This window comes from Branchiostoma lanceolatum, chromosome 5 (genome assembly GCF_035083965.1).
Source record: "Branchiostoma lanceolatum isolate klBraLanc5 chromosome 5, klBraLanc5.hap2, whole genome shotgun sequence".
Classification (NCBI taxonomy): Eukaryota; Metazoa; Chordata; class Leptocardii; order Amphioxiformes; family Branchiostomatidae; genus Branchiostoma; species Branchiostoma lanceolatum.
Window position 1 is genome coordinate 22,706,139 of NC_089726.1, and position 18,688 is coordinate 22,724,826.

The 18,688-nt window shown below is 40.3% G+C and overlaps 1 protein-coding gene across 2 annotated transcripts in view; it reads right to left on the reverse strand.

The window, feature by feature from the left end:
- LOC136435748 (HAUS augmin-like complex subunit 7) overlaps positions 1 to 18,688 on the reverse strand; it is a 120,032-nt gene that overhangs the window by 68,890 nt on the left and 32,454 nt on the right. For both annotated transcript variants that reach the window (XM_066429443.1, XM_066429442.1), the window contains exons 2-3: positions 13,408 to 13,514; positions 11,949 to 12,010 (exon numbers count right to left, since the gene is read on the reverse strand). In XM_066429443.1, the coding sequence (XP_066285540.1) occupies positions 11,949 to 12,010; positions 13,408 to 13,514 (169 nt within the window). The remainder of the gene's footprint in view (positions 1 to 11,948; positions 12,011 to 13,407; positions 13,515 to 18,688) is intronic.

Here is an 18,688-nt window from a genome sequence, read left to right on the forward strand (position 1 = left end):
GTGTATAGTGTGTTGCTTGTACTTACAGCATTTACCTTCTTGTCTTAGGCTAGATAACCTTTTGTCTTGTGATGTGTGTGTTACACTGACACCTGATGTCAGAGTTTCATAGAATGAGATGATACAAATGAAGAATACTTACTTAGAATTTTACAGAAATTTTAAAGTTAGAAATGTTTTTGTTTCTTCAAAGACTACTATGCTTTGTGAAATTCATTCTTACACTGTCTTGAAATGTATCATTATCATTAATCTTGGTCTGATTTCTTCTTCAGAAATGAGAAAGTGTCTTGATGAATCAGAGGTGCCAGTATACATACAACTTATTACCTGCAGAGGAGACATCACACCAGCTGGGAGCCAGTACTCTGTCAACAGGTACTGTCCAAGCAGAGGTTTGATGAGAAAGTTGTGATCTTTTCTTACTTGCCCCATTTACTTGAAGCTGGTCAATTTTATTCCACCCAACCTCTACTTGGCTATCAGAAAACATTATCAGAAAAAGTTCACAATCTCTCCATCCAACCTATATGATTGGCTGTTAGAAAACAACACAAGTCTTGATGAAAATAAGGTCACACTCTTCCCATCAAACTTCTATCTGCTTGGCTGTTCAAGTATAAGAAAACAGCACACAAGTCTTGCACAGTAAGGTGTCTAAAATATTTTGTACTAACAGCTCTTGTTTACATTTTTGCATCACGATAACCATGTTCAGGCAGGTACAACAGTTTTGGGAGACATTTTTAGGTCACAGAAAAGTGTTAGTTGGAAAGATTGTGAAGTGTTTTACTAAAAGTTAAGGAAACTTGAACAACTGGGAAGAAGGGTTCTAAGTTCTGTCCAAGGGGAGCTGTCCAACAGCTGGCATCACCGAGTGCCCCAGAACTTGAATTCTCTTCATCTAGTTCAGCTCCTTTTAATTGAATTGAATTACCTAAATCCTGATAGCAATTTAGTATAGTATTGAAGAAAAATCCCAGTACCGTAAAATTCCTATTTACGTACGCACCCCTCCTAACGTACGCACCCCCGATTTGGGGACGATTGCAGGCCTGACTCAGTGAGTTGAAACGTTCAGGGGAAAAACCCTCCTAACGTACGCACCCCTTCTCCAGCATTTCAGTGGATAGTTAAAGAGGTTGACATGAATGATCATCCTTCCAATGATGTTTACCAACTTAAAGGGTTACCAGTGTTAACGTTCTCGCCAGGTTTTTTCACAGCATCGGGGCAGGGGTTCGGGGGCTGCCGGAAGCTCTTGCATTTTAGGCTATTGAGAAGGCTTTTTTTTCAGTTTTGAGGGTCATATTAATGATAATCGTGGCAGTCAATCAACTTCTCCACATGACCTTGACATACAATATTTCTGGTGAAAGACAACTTGAAACTCAGAAACAACAATATCAATAGTTTATTTAGCTACTCAACAATATCAATAGTCGATACCAGTTTTCCTTTTTTTGGCTGTGTCCGGCTGTCCTAAGTCGAAGCGCAACAATCGTCACTGTCAGAAGTTCTCTTCGGTGCGAAATAGGAAGCGATATTCCTGGTATACTACGCTTCAACGCAGGCATGTTTCCAGAAAAATCGCCGCCGAGGCGATCTTCCCTCGGCGGTCGGCGGCGAAAGTCCTAATACGAAAGTCCCTTGCCACGGCATTTAAAGAACCTTGGCCCGTCTAAGAAATCGCGTCACCCCCTTCCCCCAAATATATACGCCGCCGGCCCGTTCCAGGAAGCCGAAACCGCTGTTCTGCGTCTTACAGATAACGTGGAACTTCCGTCTAATAAAAACTTTGTACAAGCATCGCTGTGGGAAAGTTCAGGGAACGTAACATCGCCATAGGTTCGCTGTTAACTAGCACACGGAGATCCAACTCGCGCGTTTTCCCACAAAGTTGCCGCTGATTGACAGTCGGCAGCCTTTCATGACAGTTGCGACCATGGCGACGTCGGAGGCAGAAAGTCTACTTAAAGGAAAGTCGGCGGTTTGTGGGCGGTGCCACAAATTTGCAGTAGCCGAATTGTCCAATCATGGCGAAGCTTATAAATAAGTTGAAACTTTATCTTCCTCTCTTTGTAAAAATGAATTTTCCGTGCATTAATTCGCTGTTATGGATGGGAAAATGACGTAACCTTGCTCTAGAAATTTGTCAGAAATACAGTTAAGAATTAATTCTATATTCCCGCGCTGACAGAGAAAGGAATATTTTACAAAGAACAGCTTGTGTGTTGGTCAACTGCGGACTGTTAACTTCCAAATAAGGAGATTTCCCGGGAATCTGATACATTTACGGCTGTTCTAATAGTCGGGAACCGCCCCGCAGATTGTGCACATGGAGACCTACTCGGCTATTGTTTACGTTTTCGCGCGATGCTGCCAGCGGCACACGAGCCGCAATAGGATTTTCCCGGGTGGGAGGGGCGGCGAGACAAGATCGGAGCGGTAGGGCGGGGTCCGGGTGCTAATTTAGTAATTGGCACCTCCCTTGGAGCTGATAGCTGGATGGCTTCCTGCGAAACAGCGGAGGCGCGTGCCTTTGCATTTTTACTACGGTATTTGTCTTTTTTCGCCGATACGCTGGGTGAAAAAACAGCATAGCGGGTGATTTACAGCGTCGGTTTGTAGGCAGACATCGTAGCGGCCCGCTATGTTCAACTTACTGAGAAAATGTTTCTGGGTAGAAAATATCAAACAATTTAGATATATGTATTATTTATTCTTTATTACTGATTGATTGTGTGGTAGCATTCCACACTTCATTTTCATAAAGATGTACCGTACTCTCATGCTGATGTGCGATTTTTCCGAGGAAGAACCCCCCTAACGTACGCACCCCGACTTTAGCGTCAGCCTGGAGCACCTGCTTGCAACTTGAAAAGTTTAAAAAGTGCGTACGTAAATAGGAATTTTACGGTATATCTGTCAGCTTGAACACATTGTGACAAATACGGGTCACATTGCTTGTTTTCATTAATCTATGACGATTTGAAAGTGTTTTGTCTTGATATTGTTTTGATTACTAACTATTACAATTTCTAACATTCTCCATACATTGGCTTCCATATTTACATCTTCAAGCAGATGTGGTGTCCCCCTGAACTTCAATAGCGACTTCTTGGATCATTCGCCACATTTTCATTCAGGACAGGAATATTTAATAATACACAATTTGAGGCCTTAAATATATCATAATGCATGATCCCTTCGATCCCGATCTTTCGATCTCAACCTTCCGATCCCAGGATTAGCTGTAGGGACTTTGGGGGGCCATTTGCCTGCCCCGATCAATGTGTGGTGGAGCCGTCCCTGTAATGGGAGAACTTCATCAAGGTTGGCTGGGTTCCAGGGAAACTCAACATCCAGGAGTTTATCGTAGTGGCTTCTCCATGCATCCAGATTCTCCTCAACTGTAAAAGTGATGCTGCCATCATCCCGTTTAATACACTATTCTCCAATGACGTCCTGATCTTGTCTCTTCATGTTGCGAGCTAACTTGAAAATCTTGTTTTTCTTGTCATTGGATACAATGTTGCTAAACCTGGCTTCCTGTGCACTCTTCTTGGCCAGGTGTATTGCCGATTTTGCTACAAGTTTTGCAGCATAAGGTTCTTTGCTTCCTTCTTTTTGTCACTCTTTAAACAGCCTGCGTTTCTCTTTCACGGCGGCCTCAACAGGGTCATCCCACCACCAGGTTTCCTTGTGCCTACAGGGGCCTCTACTGGTGTAGTCACAGGTTTCTTCACATATAGCTTGCCATTCTGTTTTGATGGATGACCAGATACTGTCAACACCCACGTGTGCTTCGGACGGTATGTCTGCAAACTGCACATTCAAAGGCATCCTAGGTTTCAGTTGACTTGGATTTCCAGGTACGCAGTTTACCTCTTGTGGTTCTTGGCTTGTATCTAGTCATCCTGAACTCGAGGTCACCTACCAGGAGTTTATGTTGGGTGATGCACTCCTCACTACCAATGACTTTTACAACACAGACAAGCTTCATGTCAGACCTCCTGACTAGGATGTAGTTCACCTGAGTGGTTGCAGGCCCTGAATTGTATGTACATATAATCAGTCTGGAAGGGGATTTCTGGAAGAAAGTGTTGGTAATAGCTACATTTAGGGCTACACAGAGGTCTAACAGACTACTGCCCTCGGTATTACGGGGACAATATCCATAGCCACCATGTACGCCCTCAAAGCATGACTTACTGCCCACTTTAGTGTCCATTAAAGCACCACAGACCAGAAGTTCATTGTCAGGTACTGCTGTTACAAGACTAAGGAGCATGTCGTATTCCTCTTCTTGGGGTCGCCGAGACGGAGGGGCATAGACACTGAATATGTTGATGATGGATTTGTCGTTTAAGATCCTCATTGACAACAGGCGGCTGACCGATAGCACTACCGATAGCAATACATGAGACCGATAGCGCCTTGTCAATCCAGTTCTCTGTCTAGAGTAATTTCCTTTCCAAAAACATACTTGCTGTCTTTCCCTGTGATTGTCCTTGCCTATCTGCACTTTACAATGATCCATAAATGAGCCCCTCCAAGCCCTTCCCCACTGAGGATTCAGTTGGATGAAATTCTCACAGCTGGAAGGACCAAGAAAGTGGCCATCTTGGATCCAAGAAGTGTAATCCATCGGCCCGAGGGTGTATGTAGACCGAGGAAGTGTAATCCAAAGTGATCTTAATAACAAAACATAATAAATACTAGAGTTCCACGACCTCATACCTTCTCCAAATGATTTTAACCTTTATGACTGCCGTATTGGCAGTGTTTCTCATCAATTATAAATCATACCAGTTGCTTGTCTTGTCCACCCAAATAACAGAAGTTGTCCAAAGTATGAGCTTATGAGCTTAGCAAAAAAAAGGTTATGCTCACATTTATCATCAATTATGCAAATGAGGTCTTTACTAGCATAATTTGATTCATCGATGTTCACATAACTTCCAAATGCCACAAGTATGAAATCGCCTTCATTTACCAGTATTGTATAATAGTTGTCTCATTAATTATGCAAATTTGGTCTTCATTTGCACATTTTCAATCTATCAACATTCCTCTCTTTCTCAGTTACAAATGTCACATACATGTATTTCAATAGTCATATCGTGGATTACAGATAAGCGAGTTAAGCTGTGCCACTACACACAAACACACACACAAACGTTACCCTCTGCATAACCTTCTCGGCGAAGAATATGACCACACTTTTTACCTTCGCCGAGAAGGTTATGCAGAGGGTAGCGTTTGTGGGTGTGTGTGTTTGTGTGTAGTGGCACAGCTTAACTCGAGAATGCCTTGATGGATTGTGTTGGTATTTGGTATGTTGGTAGGTTTTGATGAGACCTAAAAACGATTAGATTTTAGGCCCCCTAGCGGCTTCTTACGGTACCCCAGCGGACCTTCCTGTTTTGATATCTCGTGTTCTGGACATGCTATGGAACTTATTTTTGAGTGGTAGATAGATCTTTGGACATAGAGTAAGTGATGTGGGTTTGGGCCCCCTAGCGGCTTTTTTGGTACTGCAGGAGCAGGTTTTGCCTCTGACTTTGAAAGGGAATAACTCAAGAAGGGCTTGATGGATGGTAATGATTTTTGGTAGGTAGATAGCTTGAGTGATGATGTACATGATTAGACACTTCTTATGCAAATCAGTATCTAATTTGCATAATAAATGAGGAAAGTTTATACATCCGCCAAATTCCATGATAGGACTCTGAAACATGTGACATATGTAACTGAGGAAGAGAGAAATATCAATTGATATGAACTATGCAAATGAAGACCTCATTTGCATAATTAATGAGAAAATACTATAACAAGATGGGCTTTATGGATGGTCATGATTTTTGGTATGTAGATAGCTTGTGTGATGCTTTGTATGATTGGACAATAATTATGCAAATCAGATTCTAAGTTGCATAATTAATGAGGCAACTCTAAAAATCAGCTTTGTTCCATGATATGACTATTCAAATTGTAACTGAGGAAGAGAGGAATGTTTATAGATAGAAAATATGCTAATGTGGGCCTAATTTGCATACTTAATGAGTAACTTCTCTAATTCCACACTGGCAAATGACGGCAATTTCATACATTTAATACTTTTTTTTGGCATCGGGACGTTATGTGATCGGGAAGTTATGTGAATGTGAACGTCCCAACGTTATGTGATTGAGAAACTGTGAAAACATAAATGAAGAAATGTGTAATAATAAATTTTCGTGCTACGGTTTGATCTTTTGGTAATAGATAGCTTGTGATGTAAGGAAAAAGTGGTGTAGGTTTGGGCTTCCTAGCAGCTTGTTCTGGAACTGCAGGGGCATTTTTGTCAAAATCTTTCAAGGAGAATATCTGATTTCCATGACATTCAGTATGCAGGTAGTTAGACAGAGATGTACACAATGGAATGGAAATTATGCATATGAGGACTGAATTTGCATAGTTAATGAGGAAAATCTATATGTTTGCATGGCAGCGTTCGAAATACCTGTCTGCAATCTGCAAAATGCATAAAGATTTTCAAGATTGCAGAAGAAAAATTAAACAATCTGCAATTTTGCAGAAGAAAAAAATCAGACTCGGGATTCAATGGCTCTCAATTCAGGAGATTATGATTTATATAGACTTACTAGTAAGCAAACTAGCGGCGCTGTAGATATAAACTGAAACCCACACCGCCGCGCAAGATGGCGGCGTTTCGGTGCGTTCCGACTGCCTGGTGCTACTTGAGGTCAGTTTTTTCGGGGGGTTTCGACCCTTTCCGTGATAACTTCGGAGACGAATCATGTGAGAAAATGTCAAATTCGTGCATTTCCGTCAACCCTCGCTAATCTCCGCGGTCACGATCTCGAGGTTGGCAAAAGTCGGGAAAACAATTCCCGGATGTTTCTAGTATGTCGCAAGCATGTGATTTCTTCGGGGCCTGAACTCGGGACATGGGCGCGATGACAGAAGGAACGAAACAGTGGCTGCTACATTAGTCCGTGGTCCTTCAAGCCCAGATGGCAGCGATGAAGTTGAGAACTATACTCAGATAGATCTAGGGCACCGCCTTGCGTGGAGAAGGCGGGACATTTCCTCCTGTGCCGAGACAGTGGGGAGGGGGGCGCCCACATGAAAAACAATAACATCCCCGGGCCGTCTTGAGGGCCGATTGTTCGAACTCGGAGTCGGATGTTTAAAACTGATAGCAATTTTTCAAATTTATAAAAAAAAAAATTACGCAGAGGGCAAGGTTTGCGTGAGGTTTCTTTATTTTGAATTTTTCATTATTTTAATATTGAATAGATACGCTTTTGCTGTTGCAATTTTCGCTATTCATTTGAATATTTTTCACGCACATGTATGTTATTCCTGTTTCAAATTTTGCTAGTAAAAATTAAAAATAGAGTGAGAATAAAGAATGACAGCAATGTTGCAAAGCTAGATATGATGTAAATATAAGTATATATAGGCATTATCAAGTTGAGAAGGTGTCTTGTGTATTTGCAGAAAATATTTTCAAATTGCAGAAAAAATTTTTGACATTCTGCAATATTGCAGAACACTGAAAAAAAGTATTTCTACCACTGCAGGGTTTTCTATAATGGGACTTAAAATTCAAATATATGCGACAAATGTAATCTATGGCAGGTGGAAGATATAAAGATATATTTGCATAATTAATGAGAAAGTGCCATACTTCCTTTGTGGTAAATGCTGGCAATTACATACTTGCACCATGAGTAAATTAGTTGGTGTATATCACTATGAATAGATTACGTAAGTGCAAGTCATTTGCATAATTTATGATGAAATGTAAACATGGTATCCTGCCCAAAGTATGGACTTTCTCACATACAATATATGTCATTTTGGAGAAAGAAGACCATCACTTGAAATATATCATGCTAATCATAGCCATATTTGTATCATCAATGAAATAAGATAAAACGATGAAGCCACAAAGGCTCAAAACATTTAATGTGGGTTGGTAAGGCCATCGTCAAAGAATGGAAAATGAGAAGTGGCCCAGGAGGATTACAACAATTACCATAGAGGGAAGAAATCAAAGAGGAAGACCTCGCAAGAGATGGTCTGACAACATAAAGGAAGATCTTCACTTCCTCAACCTACTACAAGCCAACCCAGCAGACAGAGGTGCCAGGCGAGGTCCCATCAAGCCCCTAGCTACATACTCGTGCAAGCAAGTCTAACCCCAGCATCACGGGGATAAACAGACGACAAAATGGAGAGTGAGTGAGTATGAGGTCTCCGAACTCTTGTTACCTTCGCCGGGAATGTATGCATTCGCGGTAAGGTTATGTTATCGGTTACGCCAGCTGTAAAGTGGGTCCGTATGTACGTCGAGATCATAAGTCGAGAGAACTTTGACGGATCTTGCTGATTTTTGGTAGGTAAGTGGCGGTTGTGGAAACGAAGGTCAAGTTGGAAAATGGTTAACCTGGCGTTGTCCTTAAGTGCTCCATTGGACTTTTTTTGTTAGTGTGTTTGTATGTAGACAACATAACTCGACGTATTGATGATGGATCTGCATGATTTTTGGTGGGTACGTAGAGATTGTAAAAACGAAGCTCAAGTTCAAAAATGGGTCACCTGGCATTTTCCTGCGGTACTGCAGTGCGCTGTTTACATGTATGTATGCGTATTTGTTTGTTGACAGGATAACTCGAGAAGCTGTTGATGGTTGTGCATGATATTTAGTGAATCGGTAGATTTATTAAAGGGGAAGGTCAAGTTTGATGCTGGGCCTCCTAGCGGGTACTTTGGGTACTGCAGTGTAGCTTCAAAGTTTGAGGTCAAATTTTCTGCAAGTGCTACGGTCATGATTTTTGTGTGGTAGATAGTCCATGCCACATGAAGTATGTTGTGCACGTTTGGGCCCTCTAGCGGCTTGTTTGGAGCTGCAGCGGGTGTTTTTAATTTATTTGTTTTGACCTTTGGACATGAATAACTAGACTTATGGTCAACGGATCGTCTTAATTTATGGTATGTAGATAGCTCGATTGATGATTTACATAATTGAATATTCATTATGCAAATCAGGAGCTAATTTGCATAATTAGCAAGGAAAGTTTATAAATCTGCTGCCTTTCAAAATAGGACTCTCAAACATGTGACATATTTGGCTGAAAAAGAGAGAGGTATCGATAGATACCAATAATGCTAATAGCTACCTATTTTGCATAATTAATGAGAAAATACTACTGTAAGTCTACTTAGATCCGCGGTATAATTAGATCCGCGGGATCCGCGGCGACCTCTGCGCCGCGAATCAATTTCCCCGCGGATATGTTTATCGTACTTTTGCCCCCCTCCCCACATATACGAGTGAGCTCGACTTCAGGGAAAAGCGACACATAAACAATGCACGCGATTGTGTAAAACATGACAAGCTTTTACACAGTACATACGAGTTAACAAGCGATATTACATATGATTCGCAGGAGTTTGGCCGAGCGGCGTCGCTACTCCCGACCGCTACACACATAGAGTAATTTACCGAGAAATCAGAAAATAACTATGGAGATACACGCCACAATTTTGGCTTTGCATTGTTGTTACGGGCGTGGGGACGCCATTTACCGGCGTACAATCACGCTCTTTTGTTTCTTGCTATTGTTATGCTTGCAAACCATCGATATCGGTGCCTTTGACATATGTTGATCTCATTAAAAACCTGTTTTTCAAGAAAGCCAGCAAAAATACGTAAAGAAAAAAAAAAGATTTTCGCCCGAGCATTTGAGTCCCTACGCTGTGATTTGCCGCCATTCGCCACCATTTGTGGTCGTATTCGGTGGAGAATCTATCCCTTTAATTTTCTTCCCGTTGAAATTCTGCTTAGGTAGGGTAGATGAGTCGTGTTTACGCCGTGATTTTACTTCAAAATACAGCGCGCTAGCGGCAAGGGCCGGGCTGGGCCGCCATCTTTGTTTACTCTTGTTTACCACCTGTTCTAAGCGCTGATTGGTTTGAGTCAGAAAAACTTTGCTCTGATTGGTTGACTGCAAGATTTCACGTGATCACAAGGCGGGAATTCCCCGTCACAGTTTCGGCGTGGACCGCATTTTCTGACGATTTTGAAGCAGTTTTGTGGCGACCTTCGTAACATTTTTGATTTTTAAAAATTAACCAAACATTTTCTGATGGCAGTATTCAGTTATTTTTTTCTACTCATCGCCCAGCGCGAATTTAGAACCACCGCGGATTCTCCATTTGCCCGAAACCGCGGATTTTAGGCCCCGCGGATCTAAGTAGACTTACAGTAATTGAAAATACCACAATAGTAAATGATTGGAATTTCATTCTTGTATCATTAGGAAGCTAAGTAAAGGTGAACAATATCAGACAAAAATCATGCATGACAAGGCCTCATTAACATAATTTATAAGGAAATGTCTACAATTCCCTTTCAATTTGCTATTTTTAAGTCTATTTATTCAGGTTAAATTGCACTGACAGGTGACCTAGTTTACCTGAGCAGGCTCCCTGTGAGACGTCCCTGGAGGACACATGTGATACTTTACTTGCCTGGTGCAGGGCTCTGTTTTGGGGTCAGGGAGGTCACACGGGCATTCAAACAAAGCAGCCTTACGATCTAACGCTCTCCCTTTTGGAAGGTATAGGTTTGATAAAAACTGATTGATATGTCGACTATGAAAATATGGGCATAATTGAAACAAATACATTGCCAACAAATTGCCTTATTTTCTGTAGTAAAGATAAAAGTTATGATACCAATTAAGCAAAAATATTCTTACAGTGATTATTTTTATAACTCTTGGGAGAACTCGTGTAGGTATAGGTATGGGTTTGTTTTAAACTTTGAAAGAGAATACTAGTAACTCAAGAAGGTGATGACGGATCGTCATGATTTGTAGGGATGTACATAGTTTGAGTGATGATTTACATGGTCGTATAAGAATCATGCAAATCAGGATCTGTGATGTGAAAAAGTATACAAACATCAGTCGGCGAAGGTATGAGGTCGTGGAACTCTAGTTTAGAAATGCTGTGGGCATTTTTGTTTTGACCTTTAAACATGAATAACTTGAGAAGGGGTCAACGGATCGTTATGATTTTTGGTATGTAGATAGCTTGGGTGATCTCTCTCATCAGTCAACGTGCTTTCGCTACGACGGGGTTATACCGCCCTTTTTACGGGATGACATACCCTTTTGTTTGCCGCACAATTCAGGTGTAAATCACCTAAGGCTGATATGAGATGGAGGTTTGCCAGGCCTCCATCCAGGTGATTTGTAGTGAAAAACCAACACTCCAGACAGAAGGATTTGGACCATCGCACACTGGGGCATGCCCCTACTTTTTTCGAAAGGTGTGGTGGGTTCTTTTACATGCGCGGGATGTGGCTCTCCCCAAACACGGGACCCCCATTTAACGTCCTATTCGAGGGACGCCCCTAACCCTAGATGAGCTAGGTACTCATTTACACCTGAGTGAAGTGAGGAAAATAGTGTTAGGTGCCTTTCCCAAGGGCACAACGTCAAGGCGCATGTTCGGACATGTCTCTGGGCACAACCCGGGATTCGATCCTGGGTCCCATTGTTTGACAGCCGCACACTCTACCACTTATGCCACACAACATCACACGTCAGCTTGGGTGATGCTTTACATAATAAAATACTAATTATGCAAATCATGAGCTAATTTACATGATCAATAGGAAAGTTTATTATTTCGCCGTATTTCATAATAGGACTCTCAAACATGACATTGTGACGTATGTAACAAAAAAAGAGAAATATCGAATATCTGAATAATTTGCATAATTAATGCAACGTACAATGTTTGAAATGTACAAACTTAATCAAGCGAGAATTTACAGTATATCAGTAAGCATCAGTATGGTCAACGTTATACTAGTGTAGTAACTGTTATTTTAGGAAGACAATAAAACATTAATTTACTTTGTTCTCTCTCTTGTGTGCTGTGGTATCCCTCAACAATACTGCTCAGCTTGGGGTCAATCCTGAAAGAAACAATATTGACAAATCCCAGAATCAGCAGTCATACAATGTAGGGCGGCGGCATACCTCTATACTATTGCAATCAATAGTTTCCTAACTTTACCCCTCCCCTATCAAATGACAAAGGCCTGAAATACCATGTGTATAATCTATCCCCTTGTGTGAACCCAAAATTGGAGCTGTGCACAGTGCACATAATTTTTGATGGTGCGTGCACTGGTGAGGTTACGTACAATACCTTCATGTATATGCAAAAGGTACTACATGTACATGTATTGTACACTCTAGTACTGTATGTAGCAATTTTGTTCTTGGCATTTAAATGTCATAAAAAATATAAAGCCTTTGCTGTATTACTTGTCAAAATCTTTATGTTGGCGACAATTTCAGATTCAAGCTATGAAGAGAGGCAGTATTAGGTTTGTAATCAGGCTTTGGGAAGAACACCACCTTCACCTAGTCCCATCCTCAGCTGAGAACATTCTACATCAAGTTATGTTGTGCACCCCTAATTTTTCTCCGCACCTAAATTTTGAGGTTTCCCAAAAATGAATTGCGCGCCCTGATGGTATTGAATGTTTCGGCACTGTGAATGAGTGCCAGTTCATTATAAGAAACAAAACAATAATAATGGACTCAGTTAGCATGATAAAAACGTGAAGTTCACAACCAGGCATAATGATTGATAATCTGTTTATATGTTACACTTTCTGGGAGTAAATAACAAGCGAACAGGACGGTAATTCAAATCTGAGCTGAGTGTAGAATCAGGAATATTCCTGCAGGAAGACACCACATATGTACCTGAAACATGTTTATCAAGCCCCACATAAACCCGCACCTGTGTCTTACCAGTGTCTGTATTCTTGGATAATCCAAGCTAACATAGTCTGGAAGACTGATTCCAGGGCCTACACAGGCCAACTCCTTGGCTCCAGGGCCAATATGGTCCTCCAAGAAAATCTTGACTCAGCCACCTGATGAGTAAGACCCTGAGCTGGCCTGTGTAGACCAGTACCATATAGCATGTCCAGAGCACAAGATATCAGACCTTGGAGTCCTGCTCATCATAGGAGTCCTGCTGCAGTACCATGGAAAGCTGCCAGGAGGCCAGAAATCCATATTTTTCTTCATTTTGCCAATGCCTATCAACATAACTAAATATAAAAAAGATCCATCTACAATTTGTCCATAGTTATGAGACAACATCTACAATTGGAAATCTAGTTTCTATTCTGATTTTGTTATGAACAAAAAACTACATTTGTCACTTCTAACACGAGAGTCAGATGACTTAAAATGTTCGACTGAACTGTGAGCAATTCTTCAGGGAATATGACTCAGCTACTGCTTAATTACTTTGAACTATGAAAACCATTAAGAATCTGTGTGACCTGACCTGCTGAAAAGCCACTGCAGAAGTCGTGACCTGTGTTCTCCTGGTGTGAAGATAAGCTGAGTTATCCAGGACTCCTCCACACCCTCAATGTATGGACAGTCTAGACTCTAACAAACAAGGAAATAAAAAAATCATCAACTCTTCACACACAAAATCTTCCACTCCCACCATGTACATGTATGGACCATCTAGTCTCAAACAAACAGATAGACAACCAAGAGTTCCACAACCCCATACCTTCGCCAAATGATGTTAATGTAACAGCGTGGTTCAAGCGCCACTTACTTCAGTCTAACTGGTCCGGACCTGTTAGCTTAAGTGTTAAGTGCATTGGATTTGCGCACTGATGGGCCCGGGTTTGATTCCCAGTGTGGGAACTACTGAATGGCACAAGGAATTGAACCTGGGCCCACCAGCACACAAACCCCATTTGCATTGACCACTAGCCTAAAATGCCTGGACCAGATAGACTGGTCAGTAAGTGGCGCTGGAATCACACTGTTACATAAACCTTTTCGAGTGACGCATCATAAACCTTTCTCATTGATTATGAAATTAAGGTCCTCATTTGCATAAATTGTGTCACTTGATGATCTTCTCTACCCAAAGTTGTCCAAAGTATGAAAGTATCTAATCTTATCAAAGAGGGCTATTGTAACATTTCCTCAAAAATTATGTAAATGAGGCCCTCATTTGCATGATTTATGTCTAACAATGTTCATATGTCCAACAATAATGTCCAATACTGGCTACACAGACAATCGATGATGATGATGGATGTCCACAGTTCGGGGCTCGAAATTCTTTTTTTGGAAATAGGTCACACTAGTGCACCCAACCCAAAAAATTAGGTGCACAGAAAAAATTTAGAGTGCACCACACAGAATAAAGTTGAATGTCAGCAAAACATAAGTTTGACACTACTGCCTCTCTTAGTCTGCATAACGCAAACTCCAGCTGTCCGGGGGTTTCTCTCCCCTCCTCTTGGGTTGCGAGGCGGTTACAGGGCGGCGAGTGGTCACAGGAGGCTTGATTGAATTCAGGCTACTGCCTCTCTTAAGCACTTCAATCTGTAACAAGAGTCTTAGGACCCAAAATCTCTATGAAACTTTTTTTATTATTAAACCAGTTCCCCCCATTCTATATCGCTCAATGGTATGACCCCCGGCCACCTGTCAGGGGGGGGGGCTTAGGAGAAGTGACCCACTTTTGCTATTAATAGCTACTAACAGCTGTTAGTAGTGCACAATATACAATGGCCAACCCTACAAATATAGGTCTGCAAGTTAAGAAACAACTTACAACTACCGTGTTTGATTAACCTCCCACAGGGACACTAATTGAGTACAAGAGACTACGAACTCAGGATTTCCGCTTTATAGCTACTGTACTGAACAGATGGCTTTCTGCTTATGAACTAAATTAGGCAGGTGAACTTAAAAGCCCAGATATGATAGCTAACATTCTAGTGCATCTTTTTAAAGTCTTAAAATTTACCTGCCGGATTTAATTAACGTTTTAAAACTTACCTGCCAGATTTAATTTATCTCCCACAGGGACACTAATTGAATACAAGAGACTACGATCTCAAGATTTCCGCTTTATAGCTACTTTACTGAACAGATGGCTTCTAGCTAATAAACTAAATTAGGCAGGTGAACTTAAAAGCTTGAATATGATAGCTAATATTCTAGTGCATCTTTTAAAAGTCTTAAAATTTACCTGCCGGATTTAATTAACCTCCCACAGGGACACTAATTCCATACCAGAGAATACGATCTCAAGATTTCCGCTGTATAGCTACTGTACTGAACAGATGGCTTTTAGCTAATGAACTAAATTAGGCAGGTGAACTTAAAAGCCTAAATATGATAGCTAACATTCAAGTGCATCTTTTAAAAGTTTAAAATTTACCTGCCGGATTTAATTAACCTCCCACAGGGACACAAATTGAATACAAGAGACTACAATCTCAAGATTTCCCTTCTATAGCAACTGCACTGAACAGATGGCCTTTAGCTAATAAACTAAATTAGGCAGGTGAACTTCGATAGCATAATATGATAGCTAACATTCAAATGCATCTTTTAAAAGTTTTAAAATTCACCTGCCAGATATAATGAATTTCCTACAGGGACACTAATTGAATACCAGAGACTACGATTTCAAGATTTCCGCTTAATAGCTACTGTACTGAACAGATGGCTTTTAGCTAATAAACTAAATTAGGCAGGTGAACTTGAATAGCATAATATACTAGCTAACATTCTAGTGCATCTTTTAAAAGTTTTAAAATTTACCTGCCGGATTCAATTGACCTCCCACAGAGACACAAATTGAATACAAGAGACAACGATCTCAAGATTTCCGCTTTATAGCTACTGTACTGAACAGATGGCTTTTAGCTAATAAACTAATCTCGGCAGGTGAACTTGGATAGCATAATATGATAGCTAACAGTATATTGCATCTTCTAAAAGTTTTAAAATTTACCAGCCGGATTTAATCAACCTCCCACAGGGACAATAATTAAGAACAAGAGACTACGATCTCAAGATTTCCGCTTTATAGCTACTGTACTGAACAGATGGCTTTTAGCTAATAAACTGAACTCGGCAGGTGAACTTGGATAGCATAATATGATAGCTAACAGTATATTGCATCTTCTAAAAGTTTTAAAATTTACCAGCCGGATTTAATCAACCTCCCACAGGGACAATAATTAAGAACAAGAGACTACGATCTCAAGATTACCGCTTTATAGCTACTGTACTGAACAGATGGCTTTTAGCTAATAAACTAAATTAGGCAGGTGAACTTCGATAGCATTATATGATAGCTAATATTCTAGTGCATCTTTTAAAAGGTTCAACATTTTCCTGCCGGATTTAATTAACCTCCCACAGAGACACAAATTCAATACCAGAGACTAAAATCTCAAGATTTTCGCTTTATAGCTACTGTACTGAACAGATATCTTTTAGCTAATAAACTAAATTAGGCAGGTGAACTTCGATAGCATAATATGATAGCTAACATTCAAATGCATCTTTTAAAAGTTTTAAAATTCACCTACCAGAAATAATTAATTTCCCACAGTGACACTAATTCAATACCAGAGAATACGATCTCAAGATTTCCGCTTAATAGCTACTGTACTGAACAGATGGCTTTTAGCTAATAAACTAAATTAGGCAGGTGAACTTGAATAGCATAATATACTAGCTAACATTCTAGTGCATCTTTTAAAATTTACCTGCCGGATTCAATTGACCTCCCACAGAGACACATATTGAATACAAGAGACAACGATCTCAAGATTTCCGCTTTATAGCTACTGTACTGAACAGATGGCTTTTAGCTAATTACCTAATTCGGCAGGTGAACTTGGATAGCATAATATAATAGCTAACAGTATAGTGCATCTTCTAAAAGTTTTAAAATTTACCAGCCAGATTTAATCAACCTCCCACAGGGACAATAATTAAGAACAAGAAACTACGATCTCAAGATTTCCGCTTTATAGCTACTGTACTGAACAGATGGCTTTTAGCTAATAAACTAAATTAGCCAGGTGAACTTCGATAGCATAATATGATAGCTAACATTCTAGTGCATCTTTTAAAAGGTTCAACATTTACCTGCCGGATTTAATTAACCTCCCACAGAGACACAAATTGAATACAAGAGACTACGATCTCAAGATTTCCGCTTTGTAGCTAATGTACTGAACAGATGGCCTTTAGCTTATAAACTAAATTAGGCAGGAGAACTGGGATAGCATAATATAATAGCTAACATTCAAGTGCATCTTTTAAAAGTCTTAAAATTTACCTGCCAGATTTAATTAACCTCCCACAGGGACACTTATTGAATACAAGTGACTACGATCTCAAGATTTCCGCTATATAGCAACTGTACTGAACAGAAGGCTTCTAGCTAATAAACTAAATTAGGCAGGTGAGCTTAAAAGCCTAAATATGATAGCTAACATTCCAGCGCATCTTTTAAAAGTCTTAAAATTTACCTGCCGGATTTAATTAACCTCCCACAGGGACAATAATTAAGACCAAGAGACTACGATCTCAAGATTTTCGTTTTATAGCTACTGTACTGAACAGATGGCTTTTAGCTAATAAACTAAATTAGGCAGGTGAACTTGGAAGGCATAATATGATAGCTAACATTCCAGTGCATCTTCTAAAAGTTTTGAAATTTACCTGCCGGATTTAATTAACCTCCCAAAGAGACAATAATTGACTACAAGAGACTACGAACACAGGATTTCCGCTTTATAGCAACTGTACTGAACAGATCGCTTTTAGCTAATAAAATGAATTAGGCAGGTGAATTTGGAAGACATAATATGATAGCTAACATTCAAATGCATCTTTTAAAAGGTTCAAAATTTACCTGCCGGATTTAATCAACCTCCCACAGGGACAATAATTGAGAATAAGAGACTACGAACTCAGGATTTCCGCTCTATAGCTACGGTACTGAACAGATGGCTTTTAGCTAATAAACTAGATCAGGCAGGTGAACTTGGAAGGCATAATATGATAGCTAACAGTATAATGCATCTTATAAAAGTTTTGAAATTTACCTGCCGGATTTAATTAACCTCGCACAGGGACAATAATTGACTAAAAGAAACTACGAACTCAGTATTTCCGGTCTTTATTATATCCATGAAAAATGGAGATATAGTTTTGGGTGTGTCTGTCTGTCTGTTTGTCTGTCTGTTTGTTTGTGTTTCCGCACCACTCCAGTCAGCATAACTCAAGAACCTCTTGATGGATTACAATGATATTTGGTATGTGGGCAGGTGTTGTGAAGTCGAAATTCAAGGTCGATTTCGGGCCCCCTGGTATGTGACCTTGGTACTGCAGCAGAAATTCCATTTTTGTATCTCTTGACCTGGACATGCTATGGTCTTGATTTTTTTGGTGGCAGATAGCTTGTGGTGTAATGAAGACGTGGTGTGGGTTTGGGCCCCCTAGCAGCTTGCTCTGGAACTGCAGGGGCGTTATCTTGAAAATCTTCTAAGGAGAATAACTCAGCAAAGGAACAATGGATTTCCATGATATTAGTATACAGGTAGCTTAGACAGAGATGTACATAATGAAGTGCAAATTATGTTAATTAGGACTTAATTTGCATAACTAATGAGGGAAATCTATATTTGCAGTGTTTTCCATTATCAGACTCAAATACATGTAATGTATGTAGTTTATGGAAAGTGGATTATCAACAGATATCAATTATGCAAATGAATTCC